Genomic DNA, 15616 nt, shown 5'->3' on the forward strand with positions numbered 1-15616 from the left:
CCTCATAGGGTATAATGCACCCCCTCATAGGGTATAATACTGCCCCCCTCATAGGGTATAATACTGCCCCCCTCATAGGGTATAATGCTGCCCCCTCATAGGGTATAATGCTGCCCCCTCATAGGGTATAATACTGCCCCCCTCATAGGGTATAATGCTATATAGATATATAGATATAGAGTTAGATAGATATAGATAGAAAGATAGATGTAGAAATAGATAGATATAGAGATAGATAGTAGATAATGGATAGAAAGTAGATAATGGATAGATATAGATAGAAAGATTCATAGAGATAGATATAAAGATAGATATAGAAAGAAAGATAGATAGATAGGTAGATAGATATAGAGATAGAAAATAGATAATGGATAGATAGATCTAGAGATAGATAGCTATAGATAGATATATAGATAGATAGATATATAGATAGAGATAGATAATAGATAGAGATAGATAATAGAGATATACAGATATAATAATAATATAGACATATATAGATATAGAGATAAATATATATAGATAGATGGCTATAAATAAAAATAGATATATAGAGATAGATATAGAGATAATAGATATAGAGATAGATATAGAGACAGATAGATATAGAAAGATAGATATAGAGATAGATATAGAGATAATAGCTAGATATAGAGATATGTATAGAGATAGATAGATATAGAGTTAGAAAGATAGATAGAGAGATATAGAGATAGATAGAGATAGCTAGATAGATATAGATAATAGAGATAATAGATAGATATAATAGATATAGAGATAGATGGATAGATCAATAGATAGATAAAGAGAGAGATAGAGATTGATAGATAATGAGATATAGAGATAGATATAGATATATAGTGTTAGATAGAAAGATAGATATAGAGATAGATATGGATATAGAGATAGATATGGATATAGAGATAACAGATATAGAGATAGATAGATAGATATAGAGATAATATATAGATAGATATAGAGATAATATATAGATAGCTATAGAGAGAGAGATATAGAGAGAAACAGATATATATATATATATATATATATAGAGATAGATATAGAGATAGATAGGTAGATAGATATAGAGATAATAGATATAGAGATAGATATAGATATAAAGATAGATAGAGATAGAGAGAGCGGTAGAGAGAGATAGATATAGAGAGATAGATAGATACAGAGATCGATAAATAGATAGAGAGATAGATATAGATAATAGATAGAGATAGATAAAGATAGATAATAAATATAGAGATAGAGTAAGATAGAAAGATATAGAGATAGGTAGATATAGATAATAGAGATAGCTAGATAGATAGACATAATAGATAGATATAGATAGATGTAGATAGAAAGATAGATATAGAGATAGAGCGAGAGATAGAGATAGATATAGATAATAGATAGAGATAAATAGATAGATAGAGAAAGATAGATATAGAGATAGATATAGAGATAGAAAGATAGATAGATATACAGAGAGATAGATATAGAGATATAGATAAATAGATAGATATAGAGAGAAATAGATATAGAGATAATAGATATATATATATAGAGATAGATAGATAGAGAGAGAGATACAGAGAAAAGATATAGAGATAAATAGATAAAGATAGATAGATATATAGATATATAGAGATAGAAAGATAGATATAGAGATAGAGCGATAGATAGATAGATATACAGAGATAGATATAGAGATAGATAGAGATATATAGATAGATAGCTATAGATATATAGATATAGATATAAAGATAGATATAGAGATAGATATAGAGATAGAGCGATAGATAGCGAGAGATATAGATATAGAGATAGATAGATACAGAGAAAAGATATAGAGATAGATAACGGATAGATAAATAGATAGATAGGTATAAAGATAGATAGATATAGATATATATAGATAAAGATAGATAGATATAGATGGTAGCTAGATAGATAATAAATATAGAGATAATAGATATAGAGATAGAGTAAGATAGATAGATATAGAGATAGATAGACATAATAGATAGATATAGAGATATATATAGAAAGATATAGAGATAGATAGATATAGAGATAGATGTAGAGATAGAATGATAGATATAAAGATAGAGCGATAGAGATAGATATAGAAATAGATAGATATAGAGATAGATAGATAGAGATAATAGATAGAGATAGAAAGATAGATATAAGAGAGATAGAGAGAGAGAGATATATAGAGAAATAGAGAGAGATAGAGAGAGAGAGAGACAGATAGAGAGAGCGAGAGAGATATAAAAAAAAAACAAAACACAATACTCACCTCTCCTCCTCGCTCCCACGCTGATCCCGGCTTCAGTGTCAGGAGCTGCCCCCTCTGCCAGACACACAGCGGGTGCGCGATGTAGTGACGTCATCGCGCACTGGCTGTGAGTCAGGAGGAGAGGGGCCTGAGGGCGGCACCGGCCCTGATTGACAGATGCAGAGCGGCTTACTGGGCTGGGGGCGGGGCCTCTGGGGGTGGAGACCTGAAATGATATTCACTGCTTCACAGTGAATATTCATTTCTCTTTAGCAGCGGGGACAGGGGCTCCTGCCTCCTGACACCCGCTGCTACTCCGCTGGCAGGGGCCCCCATAGCAGCTGCATGGTGTGCGACACACCACTGGCTGGGGGCCCCTGGAGCAGTGGGGGCCCTAGGCAACTGCTGGCCCTGTATGCCAGCAGGTGCCAGGGCCCACCAGATGCCAGGGCCCACCGGAGAATCCTCCGGTTCTCCGGTGGGCCAGTCCGACGCTGGACATAAGGCAAGGATTTCAGAGAAACGGATATGCAGGCCAAGTCCTTACATATTCCCTAATAAATTCATTTTTTGGAAATAAAAGAAAAACCAATAAAAGTACACATATTTAGTATCGCCGCGTCCGTAACGACCCGCCCTATAAAACTGTCCCATTAGTTAACCCCTTTAGCGAACCCCTTAAAAAATAAAAATTAAAAGCGAAGCAAAAAATGATTTATCATACCGCCGAACAAAAGGTGCAATAACGCGCGATCAAAAAGACCCATATAAATATGCATGGTACAGCTGAAAACGTTATCTTGTCCCGCAAAAAATGAGCCGCCATACAGCTTCATCAGTGAAAAAATAAAAAATTTATAGCTCGCAGAATAAAGCGATGCAAAAATAATTATTTTTTATATAAAATTGTTTTCATTGCATAAAAGCGCCAAAACATAAACCTAAATGAGGTATCGCTGTAACCGTACTGACACGAAGAATAAAACCGCTTTATCAATTTTACCGTACGCGGAACGGTGTAAACGCACCCCCCCCAAAAGATATTCATGAAACGCTGGTTTTTGTTCATTCTGCGTCCCAAAAATCGGAATAAAAAGCGATCAAAAGATGTCACGTGCCCGAACATGATACCAATAAAAGCGTCAACTCGTCCCGCAAAAAATAAGACCTCACATGACTCAGTGGGTCAAAATATGGAAAAATTATAGCTTTCACTATGTGGTGATGCAAAAACTATTTTTACAATAAAAAGCGTCTTTTAGCGTGTGACAGCTGCCAAACATAAAAACCGCCATAAATAGTAAATCAAACCCCCCGTTATCACCCCCTTAGTTAGGGAAAAATAATTAAATAAAAAAAGTATGTATTTCCATTTTCCCATTAGGGCTAGGGTTAGTGCTAGGGCTAGAGCTAGAGCTGAGATTAGGGTTAGAGGGGTGTGTTGGGGTTAGGGTTAGGGCTAGGGTTAGGGCTGAGATTAGGGTTAGGGGTGTGTTGGGGTTAGGGTTGGAGTTATAATTGGGGGGTTTCCACTGTTTGGGCACATCAGGTGCTCTCCAAATGCAACATGGCGTCTGATCTCAATTCCAGCCAATTCTGCGTTGAAAAAGTCAAATGGTGCTCCTTCCCTTCCATGCTCTGCCATGCGCCCAAACAGTGTTTTACCCCCACATATAGGGTATCCGCGTGCTCAGGACAAATTGCAAAACAACTTTTGGGGTCCAATTTCTCCTGTTACCCTTAGGAAAATAAAAAATTGGGGGCAAAAATATCATTTTTGTGGAAAATAAAATGTTTTTTTTTATTTTCACGCCCAGGCGTTATTATCTTCTGTGAAGCACTTGGGGGTTCAAAGTGCTCACCACCCATCTAGATAAGTTCCGTGGGGGGTCTAGTTTCCAAAATGGGGTCACTTGTGGGGAGTTTCAATAGTTTAGGTACATCAGGGGCTCTCCAAAAGCACATGACACCCGCAGACCATTCCATCAAAGTCTGCATTCCAAAACGTCACTACTTCCCTTCCAAGCCCCGACGTGTGACCATACAGTAGTTTTCTCCCACATATAAGGTATCAGCGTACTCAGGACAAATTGTACAACAACTTTTGGGGTCCAATTTCTCCTGTTACCCTTGGGAAAAAAAAAATTGGGGACTAAATGATCATGTTTGTGGAAAAAATACGATTTTTTTTATTTTCATGCCCGGGTATTATAAACTTCTGGGAAGCCCTTGGGGGTTCAAAGTGCTCACCACACATCTAGATCAGTTCCTTAGGGGGTCTAGTTTCCAAAATGGGGCCACTTGGGGGGTTTCCACTGTTTAGGTACATCAGGGGCTCTCCAAAAGCAACATGACACCCGCAGAGCATTCCATTAAAGTCTGCATTAAAAAACGTCACTACTTCCCTTCCGAGCCCCGACGTGTGCCCATACAGTAGTTTTCTCCCACATGTGGGGTATCAGAGTACTAAGGACAAATTGGACAACATCTTTTGGGGTCCCACTTCTCCTGGTACCCTTGGGAAAATAAAAAATTGGTGACTAAAAGATCATGTTTGTGGAAAAAATGCTATTTTTTTTATTTTCACGCCCGGGCGTTATAAACTTCTGTGAAGCACTGGGGGGTTCAAAGTGCTCACCACACATCTAGATAAGTTCCTTGGGGGGTCTAGTTTCCAAAATGGTGTCATTTGTGGGGGTTTCCACTGTTTTGGTACATCAGGGGTTTTCCAATCGCGACATGGTGTCCGATCTCAATTCCAGCCAAAAACGTCAAATGGCGCTGCTTCCCTTCTGAGCTCTGCCATGCGCCCAAATAGTCGTTTACACCCACATATGGGGTATCAGCATACTCAGGACAAATTGCACAATAACTTTTAGGGTCCTGTTACCCTTGGGAAAAAAAAAATTGGGGGTGAAAAGATCATTTTTGTGGAAAAAATATGATTTTTTAATTGTACCGCTGTACGTTATAAACTTCTGTGAAGCCCTTGTTGGTTCAAAGTTCTCACCACATATCTAGATAAGTTCCTTGTGAGGTCTAGTTTCCAAAATGGGGTCACTTGTGGGGCGTTTCCACTGTTTTGGTACATCAGGGGCTCTCCAAACGTGACATGGTGTCCGATCTGAATTCCAGCCAATTTTGCATTGAAAAAGTCAAACGGTGCTCCTTCCCTTCTGAGCTCTGCCATGCGCTGAAACAGTGGTTCCCCCCACATATCAGGTATCAGCGTACTCAGGACAAACTGCACCATAACTTTTGCAGTCCAACCTCCTGTTACCCTTGGTAAAATAAAAAAATTGAACCTGAAGTATTTTTTTTGTGAAATGTTCATTTTTTTTTAAATATTCAAAAAATTCCTGTGAAGAACCTGAAGGGTTAATAAACTTCTTAAATGTGGTTTTGAGCACCTTGAGGGGTGCAGTTTTTAGAATGGTGTCATTTTTGGGTATTTTCTATCATATAGACCCCTCAAAGTGGCTTCAAATGTGATGTGGTCCGTAAAAATAAAATGGTGTTGCAAAAATGAGAAATCGCTGGTCAACTTTTAACCCTTATAACTTCCTAAGAAAAAAAAATTTGGGTTCCAAAATTGTGCTGATGTAAAGTAAACATGTGGGAAATGTTACTTATTATGTTTTTTGTGTGCCGTATCTCTGTGATTTAAGGGCATAAAAATTCAAAGTTGGAAAATTGCGAAATTTTCAAAATTTTCGCCAAATTTCCGTTTTTTTCACAAATAAACGCAAGTTATATGAATGAAATTTTACCACTAACATGAAGTACAATATGTCACGAGAAAACTATTTCAGAATCACCAAGATCCATGGAAGCGTTCCAGAGTTATTACCTCATAAAGGGACAGTGGTCAGAATTGTAAAAATTGGCCCGGTCATGAACGTGCAAACCACCCTTGGGGGTTAAGGTGTTAATATGTGTAGGAGTAGGGATAGAATAGAAGATAGATAGGGGTGTTAGTTAGATACAGGCAGCACAGGGGTTAGGCAAATGGGAGAGGCCACAGAACAGCGCAGAGCAGGGAGATATAGGACAGGCACTTCCTGCTTAGAGGCAGAAGCTCGGGCAGGCTTGCCCAGGGTGAGGTGTATGCAGCAGTGGGGATGAACAGTTGGACAGCCGTGGGGATAGAGCTGAGAGTCGTGTAGGCAGTCTCCAGCCAGAGTAGAGGCCAACCCAATAGGATCCAGGGTCTATGACGGGACAGGAGGAGCTGAGATGGCAATCCTGGCACCTTTTCCGATTTGAAGCTGGACCTGGGACTGGTAGAAATCTGGTGGGCCTGGAGCATGAGTAGGACAGAGATTGTCCAGAAGTGGGACATAGATTGTCCAGAAGTGAGGCAGAGGCTGCAAGAATAGAAAGAAACAGCAAGAAACAGTTGTCAGGAAGGACCAAGTCTGCCCGGAAAGCAGGGTAAGAGAGGAAATGCCACTCTGTAAACCATGCTGCCTGTGTGATGAATATGCTGCTGTCTAGTAAAGTTAAGCTATTGGAAAAAGACTCCATATCTGAAGTGATTTGCAGAGCTCATGAATGCTGAGCTGACATGATAGTAACCGTGTTATGCTGCACGTGCAACCGAAGAGACTTTATTTATCCTTTCATGTACAAGGTGCCGGGGTGATCACTAATTGTTGCTTAGTGAACTCGCCCATTACTACCACCCCATGCCGCCTTGTTACAGGAACATGGAGGCCGAGCAGCCCACCCACATGAGCTTTTATAAATTCATTACAAAATGGCATTAGAAAAAAAAGACAGTAATTAATATATAAAGGTCCATTATTTTACCTTAAAGAGCCTGAAATATATCGTCTCTATTAAGAATTCAACAAATGTCCATTATGTAAGAACTTGTACTGGAGCCATCAATGGTTTAGGCCAGAAAATAAAAAAATGTTCATTATCATAACAGTAAATGAAGCTAACCCCTTAAGGACCAGATTATTTCTATTTTTGCACTTTTGTTTATTCCTTTTCTTCTTCCAAGAGCCATAACTGTTTTTTCCTGTCATCATTGACTTCTTAATGCTTGTTTTTTTGTTTACCAGAGAATATAATGAAAAACGTGAATAAAATACTAATTTTGTTATTTTTGTTTTGTTTTGTTTTTCTATTTAACCCCTTCCTGACATGAGATGTACTATCCCGTACACGGTACCCGGGCCCGTATGACCGGGGACGGGATAGTACGTCTACCGCGATCAGCGGCGCCCACGTGGTGAGCGCCGCTGATCGCGGCCGGGTGTCAGCTGATTATCACAGCTGACACCCGGCACTACGTGTCAGGGGCGGTCACGGACCGCCCCCGACACGTTAACCCCTTGCACACCGCGATCAAACATGATCGCGGTGTACCGGGGGTTAAAGGGAAGCATTGGCAGGGAGGGGTCTCCCTCCGTGCTTCCCTGAGCCCCCCACGGCAGCGCAATGTGCAGCGCTGCTGCGGGGGGCTCCTTTCCTCCAGGCCCCCGAATCCAAGATGGCGACGGGGGCCTTCGGGGGCCTGGGGAAGCTGGCTTCCTCAGTGCCTGCAAAGCGCAGGCATGAGGAAGCCTTGTGCACTGCCTGTGACAGATTGCTGATCTGTCACAGTGATCTGTGATGTGACAGATCAGCGATCTGTCACAGGACAGTGATGTCCCACCTGGGACTATGTAATAAAGTAAAAAAAAAATTAAAAAAAAGTGTAAAAATAAATTTAAAAAAATCGCCAAATAAATTAGTAAAAAAAAAAAAAAATAGTCCCCAATAAATTCATTTTTTGAAAATAATAAAAAAAAAAAACAATAAAAGTACACATATTAGGTATCGCCGCGTCCGTAACGACCTGCCCTATAAAACTGTCCCATTAGTTAACCCCTTTAGCGAACCCCTTAAAAAATAAAAATAAAAAACGAAGCAAAAAATGATTTATTATCATACCGCCAAACAAAAAGTGCAATAACGCGCGATCAAAAAGACGCATATAAATATCCATGGTACCGCTGAAAACGTCATCTTGTCCCGCAAAAAACAAGCCGCCACACAGCATCATCAGCGAAAAAATAAAAAAGTTATAACTCGCAGAATAAAGCGATGCAAAAATAATTATTTTTTATATAAAATAGTTTTCATTGCATAAAACCGACAAAAACATAAAAAAAGACCTAAATGAGGTATCGCTGTAACCATACTGACCCGAAGAATAAAACCGCTTTATCAATTTTACCGCACGCGGAACGGTGTAAACGCACCCCCCCCAAAAGAAATTCATGAAACGCTGGTTTTTGTTCATTCTGCGTCCCAAAAATCGGAATAAAAAGCGATCAAAAAATTTCACGTGCCCGAAAATGGTACCAATAAAAACGTCAACTCGTCCCGCAAAAAATAAGACCTCACATGACTCGGTGGGTCAAAATAAGGAAAAATTATAGCTCTCAATATGTGGTGATGCAAAAACTATTTTTACAATAAAAAGCGTCTTTTAGCGTGCGACAGCCGCCAAACATAAAAACCGCCATAAATCGTAAATCAAACCCCCCGTTATCACCCCCTTAGTTAGGGAAAAATAATAAAATAAAAAAAATGTATTTATTTCCATTTTTCCATTAGGGTTAGGGCTAGGGTTAGGGCTAGGGGTGTGTTGGGGTAGGGTTGGGGTAGGGTTAGGGCTAGGGTTAGGGCTAGGGTTAGGGGCGTGTTGGGGTTCGGGTTGGAGTTAGAATTGGGGGTTTCCACTGTTTGGGCACATCAGGGGCTCTCCAAATGCAACATGGCGTCTGATCTCAATTCCAGCCAATTCTGAGTTGAAAAAGTCAAATGGTGCTCCTTCCCTTCCAAGCTCTGCTATGCGCCCAAACAGTGTTTTACCCCCACATGTAGGGTAGCAGCCTACTCAGGACAAATTGCAAAACAATTTTTGGGGTCCAATTTCTCCTGTTACCATTAGGAAAATAAAAAATTGGGGGCAAAAATATCATTTTTGTGGAAAAAAATGATTTTTTTATTTTCACATCCGAGTGTTATAAACTTCTGTGAAGCACTTGGGGGTTCAAAGTGCTCACCACACATCTAGATAAGTTCCGTGGGGGGTCTAGTGTCCAAAATGGGGTCACTTGTGGGGAGTTTCAATAGTTTAGGTACATCAGGGGCTCTCCAAACGCACATGACACCCGCAGACCATTCCATCAAAGTCTGCATTCCAAAACGTCACTGCTTCCCTTCCGAGCCCCGACGTGTGTCCATACAGTAGTTTTCTCCCACATATGGGGTGTCAGCGTACTCAGGACAAATTGGACAACAACTTTTGGGGTCCAATTTCTCCTGGTACCCTTGGGAAAATAAAAAAATGGTGACTAAAAGATCATGTTTGTGGAAAAAATACAAATTTTTTATTTTCACGCCCGGGCGTTGTAAACTTCTGTGAAGCACTGGGGGGTCAAAGTGCTCACCTCACATATAGATAAGTTCCTTAGGGGGTCTAGTTTTCAAAATGGTGTCATTTGTGGGGGGTTTCCACTGTTTAGGTACATTAGGGGCTCTCCAAAGGCAACATGACACCCGCAGACCATTCCATCAAAGTCTGCATTCCAAAACGTCACTACTTCCCTTCCGAGCCCCGACGTGTGCCCATACAGTAGTTTTCTCCCACATATGGGGTAGCAGCGTACTCAGGACAAATTGGACAACAACTTTTGGGGTCCAATTTCTCCTGGTACCCTTGGGAAAATAAAAAAATGGTGACTAAAAGATCATGTTTGTGGAAAAAATACGAATTTTTTATTTTCACGCCCGGGCGTTGTAAACTTCTGTGAAGCACTGGGGGGTCAAAGTGCTCACCACACATCTAGATAAGTTCCTTGGGGGGTCTAGTTTACAAAATGGTGTCATTTGTGGGGGGTTTCCACTGTTTAGGTACATTAGGGGCTCTCCAAAGGCAACATGACACCCGCAGACCATTCCATCAAAGTCTGCATTCCAAAACGTCACTACTTCCCTTCCGAGCCCCGACGTGTGCCCATACAGTAGTTTTCTCCCACATATGGGGTAGCAGCGTACTCAGGACAAATTGGACAACAACTTTTGGGGTCCAATTTCTCCTGGTACCCTTGGGAAAATAAAAAAATGGTGACTAAAAGATCATGTTTGTGGAAAAAATACGAATTTTTTATTTTCACGCCCGGGCGTTGTAAACTTCTGTGAAGCACTGGGGGGTCAAAGTGCTCACCACACATCTAGATAAGTTCCTTGGAGGGTCTAGTTTACAAAATGGTGTCATTTGTGGGGGGTTTCCACTGTTTAGGTACATTAGGGGCTCTCCAAAGGCAACATGACACCCGCAGACCATTCCATCAAAGTCTGCATTCCAAAACGTCACTACTTCCCTTCCGAGCCCCGACGTGTGCCCATACAGTAGTTTTCTCCCACATATGGGGTATCAGCATACTCAGGACAAATTGGACAACAACTTTTGGGGTCCAATTTCTCCTGGTACCCTTGGGAAAATAAAAAAATGGTGACTAAAAGATCATGTTTGTGGAAAAAATACGAATTTTTTATTTTCACGCCCGGGCGTTGTAAACTTCTGTGAAGCACTGGGGGGGTCAAAGTGCTCACCACACATCTAGATAAGTTCCTTAGGGGGTCTAGTTTCCAAAATGGTGTCATTTGTGGGGGGGTTCCACTGTTTTGGTACATCAGGAGTTTTCCAAACGCGACATGGTGTCCGATCTCAATTCCAGCCAAAAACGTCAAATGGCGCTGCTTCCCTTCCGAGCTCTGCCATGCGCCCAAATAGTGGTTTACCCCCACATGTGGGGTATCAGCGTACTCAGGACAAATTGCACAATAACTTTTAGGGTCCTGTTACCCTTGGAAAAATAAGAATTGAGGGTGAAAAGATCATTTTTGTGGAAAAAATATGATTTTTTAATTGTATGGCTTTATGTTATAAACTTCTGTGAAGCCCATGGGGGTTCAAAGTTCTCACCACATATCTAGATAAGTTCCTTAGGGGGTCTAGTTTCCAAAATGGTGTCATTTGTGGGGGGTTTCCACTGTTTTGGTACATCAGGGGTTTTCCAAACGCGACATGGTGTCCAATCTCAATTCCAGCCAAAAACGTCAAATGGCGCTGCTTCCCTTCCGAGCTCTGCCATGCGCCCAAATAGTGGTTTACCACCACATGTGGGGTATCAGCGTACTCAGGACAAATTGCACAATAACTTTTAGGGTCCTGTTACCCTTGGAAAAATAAGAATTGAGGGTGAAAAGATCATTTTTGTTGAAAAAATATGATTTTTTAATTGTATGGCTTTATGTTATAAACTTCTGTGAAGCCCATGGGGGTTCAAAGTTCTCACCACACATCTAGATGAGTTCCTTAGGGGGTCTATTTTCCAAAATGGTGTCATTTGTTGGGGGTTTCCACTGTTTTGGTACATCAGGGGTTTTCCAAACGCGACATGGTGTCCGATCTCAATTCCAGCCAAAAACGTCAAATGGCGCTGCTTCCCTTCCGAGCTCTGCCATGCGCCCAAATAGTGGTTTACCCCCACATGTGGGGTATCAGCGTACTCAGGACAAATTGCACAATAACTTTTAGGGTCCTGCTACCCTTGGGAAAATAAAAATTGGGGTGAAAAGATCATTTTTGTGGAAAAAATATGATTTTTTAATTGTACCGCTGTACGTTATAAACTTCTGTAAAGCCCTTGTGGGTTCAAAGTTCTCACCACATATCTAGATAAGTTCCTTGGGGGGTCTAGTTTCCAAAATGGGGTCACTTGTAGGGGGTTTCCACTGTTTAGGTACATCAGGGACTCTCCAAACGTGACATGGCGTCCAATCTGAATTCCAGCCAATTTTGCATTGAAAAAGTCAAACGGCGCTCCTTCCATTCTGAGCTCTGCCATGCGCCGAAACAGTCGTTCCCCCCCACATATCAGGTATCTGCGTACTCAGGACAAATTGCACAATAACTTTTGCAGTTCAATTTCTCCTGTTACCCTTGGTAAAATAAAAAAAATTGAACCTGAAGTATTTTTTTTATGAAAAAAAGTTAGATGTTCATTTTTTTTTAAATATTCAAAAAAATTCCTGTGACGCACCTAAAGGGTTAATAAACTTCTGTGGTTTTGAGCACCTTAAGGGGTGCAGTTTTTAGAATGGTGTCACTTTTGGGTATTTTCTATCATATAGACCCCTCAAAGTGGCTTCAAATGTGATGTGGTCCTAAAAATAAAATGGTGTTGTAAAAATGAGAAATCGCTGGTCAACTTTTAACCCTTATAACTTCCTAACAAAAAAAAATTTTGGTTCCAAAATTGTGCTGATGTAAAGTAAACATGTGGGAAATGTTAGTTATCAAGTTTTTTGTGTGCCGTATCTCTGTGATTTAAGGGCATAAAAATTCAAAGTTGGAAAATTGCGAAATTTTCAAAATTTTCGCCAAATTTCCGTTTTTCTCACAAATAAACGCAAGTTATTTGAACGAAATGTTACCACAAACATGAAGTACAATATGTCACGAGAAAACAATGTCAGAATCACCGGTATCCATGGAAGCGTTCGAGAGTTATGACCTCATAAAGGTACAGTGGTCAGAATTGTAAAAATTGGCCCGGTCATGAACGTGCAAACCACCCTTGGGGGTGAAGGGGTTAAGTCATGAAAAAAATTGAATATTGCAAAAAAATGTTTTCCTTTTGTGTCCACATTTTCTGAAACCCTTTTACTGATCAAGTAAGTTTTTATTAGTATCATTTTGGCCTACATAATAATAATAATAATAATAATAATAATAATGCCAGGATCTTACAGGCAGAACGAACAAACTTAGTCGAACATCATGCTCTACTTGTTCTTGCGCAGATATCTAATGTTTGTCAACTGGTTTTATCTACATAACTTGCAATTTTTATGTATATTTTAGAAATATTATACAAATATATTTTTTAAAGATTTTTTAAAAATATTCTTTATTGTTGGCAGATGACTGTACCAGGAGATCACAGGGACAAGTGACATCTGCAATTTCTAAATCAGATGACCTTGAGATCACACAAGATATAACTGAAGTGAATGCCATTACTCCAGATATTTCATCATGCCTTCACAGCAAAGATCTATCATCTGATCCTTTTCAACTATCTTTTGATTCATCACAAACTATTAAGAAAAATAAGAGTCCTAAAAGAGGCATTAAAAATCAAACTGCTCTTACACCAAAGAATCCTTTATCAACTGCTGAAAATAGAAAATATTTTTCCACCAGAACGTCTTTTGTTAATTATAAAAAAAATCATATAAAGGAGAAAAGATTTTCTTGTGCAGAGTGTGGGAAATATTTTAACCACAAATCAGAGTTTGTTAGACATGAGAGAGTTCACACAGGAGAGAAGCCATATTCATGTTCAGACTGTGGGAAATGCTTTACAGATAAATCAAATTTTGTTAAACATTCTAGAACTCACACAAGGGAGAAACATTTTTCATGTTTAGAATGTGGGAAATGTTTTCATCAGAAATCAGATTTAGTTGTCCATCAGAGAGCTCACACAGGGGAGAAACCTTTTTTATGTTCAGAATGTGGGAAATGTTTTACAGATGCATTAACTTTTGTTAAACACCAGGGAACTCACACAGGCGAGAAACCTTTTTCTTGTGCAGAATGTGGGAAATGTTTTCAACAGAAATCAGGTTTAGTTGTCCATCAGAGAACTCACACAGGGGAGAAACCTTTTGCATGTTTAGAATGTGGGAAATGTTTTGCAGATACGTCAACTTTTGTTAAACACCAGAGAACTCACACAGGGGAGAGACCTTTTTCATGTGTGGAATGTGGGAAATGTTTTACAAGGAAATCACGTCTTGTTACACACCAGAGAGCTCACACCGGGGAGAAACCATACTCATGTTCAGAATGTGGGAAATGTTTTAATCAGAAATCTAGTTTAGTTGTCCATCAAAGAACTCACACAGGGGAGAGACCATTTTCATGCTCAGATTGTGGGAAATATTTTGCAGATAAATCAGGTCTTCTTAGACACCAGATACTTCACACAGGGAAGAAGCCATATCCCTGTTTAGAATGTGGGAAATGTTTTGCAGATAAATCATATCTTCTTAGACACCAGATACTTCACACAGGGAAGAAGCCATATTCATGTTTAGAATGTGGGAAATGTTTTACAGATAAATCAAATCTTGCTAAACACAAGAGAACTCACACAGGGAGAAGGCCATATTCTTGTTTCGAATGTGGGAAATGCTTTGCAGAGATGTCATATCTTGATAAACACCAGAGAACTCACACAGGGGAGAAACCATATATTATACAAGCAATGCAAGACAACACATAACAGAGACAATCAGTAATGACAAATAAGTGAATGACAAAGGAAAAGCAAGTTAGTACTTATAATTAAAGTGTATTAAGTTCTTGATAGACATCTCTTCATATTCTTATATATTTATATGTTCACTATATGGACAAGGGTATTGCAAACACCCCGCACACACTCCCCCCCCCCCCCCCCAAAAAAAAAAAATACCCACCATTTCTTCCTCTTCTTTTCCTGACACCCTATCTGACAATCTGTAATCTGCCATTCATTATGGTTTCTTTAAATCCACATTCTCCATGTCTGAACAAATGTCTTTAGTTTGTGTATATTACAGTAATAAACATGTTCATGTTGCAGTTAATTATTTACATCTATGATCCATTTCTTCTTTAAAAAATGGATCCCTTCGTATGCTTTTACAAAGTATAGTAGGTTTTCACCATCATTAGGAACTGATTCCCTTTTCTATATCCCAATACTCATACAGTTGCGTGACAGTGTATGCACCCTTCTTATTCTTGTGCATGTTTGTCATACTTAAATGTTTCATATCACCAAGCAAATTTAAATATTAGACTAAGATAGCACAAGTAAACACAAAATGTTTTTAAAGTGAAGGTTTTTACTATAAAGGGATAATGAATTGCAAACCTACAAGGCCCTGTATGAAAACGTTATTCCCCCTAAACCTAATAACTAGTTGGGCCGCCCTTAGTAACAACAACTGCAATCAAGCATTTGCGATAACTGATGGTGAGTCTTTTACAACGCTCTAAAGGAATTTTGGCCCACTCATATTTGCAGAATTGTAGTAATTCGGCCACATTGGAGGGTTTCCGACCATGAACCGCCTTTTTTAGGTCATTCCACAACATCTAAATTCGATTAAGGTCAGGACTTTGACTAGGCCACTCCAAACTCTTAATTTTGTTTTTCTTAAGCCATTCAGAAATGGACTTAGGGTGTTTTGATCATTGTCATGCTGTAT

At 39.5% G+C, this 15616-nt stretch overlaps 1 protein-coding gene across 1 annotated transcript in view; it reads left to right on the forward strand.

Annotated features, from left to right (window-relative positions):
- Positions 1 to 14989, forward strand: part of LOC141051045 (uncharacterized) — a 59082-nt gene extending 44093 nt beyond the window's left edge. The window contains exon 7 of the mRNA XM_073547858.1: positions 13274 to 14989. Coding sequence (XP_073403959.1) covers positions 13274 to 14643 — 1370 coding nt within the window. The 3' untranslated portion in view covers positions 14644 to 14989. The remainder of the gene's footprint in view (positions 1 to 13273) is intronic.
- The last annotated feature ends 627 nt before the right edge of the window (positions 14990 to 15616 follow it).

The sequence above is a fragment of the Dendrobates tinctorius genome, unplaced genomic scaffold, assembly GCF_039654945.1.
Source record: "Dendrobates tinctorius isolate UK_male_01 unplaced genomic scaffold, ASM3965494v1 ptg000155l, whole genome shotgun sequence".
In the NCBI taxonomy this organism is placed as follows: domain Eukaryota; kingdom Metazoa; phylum Chordata; class Amphibia; order Anura; family Dendrobatidae; genus Dendrobates; species Dendrobates tinctorius.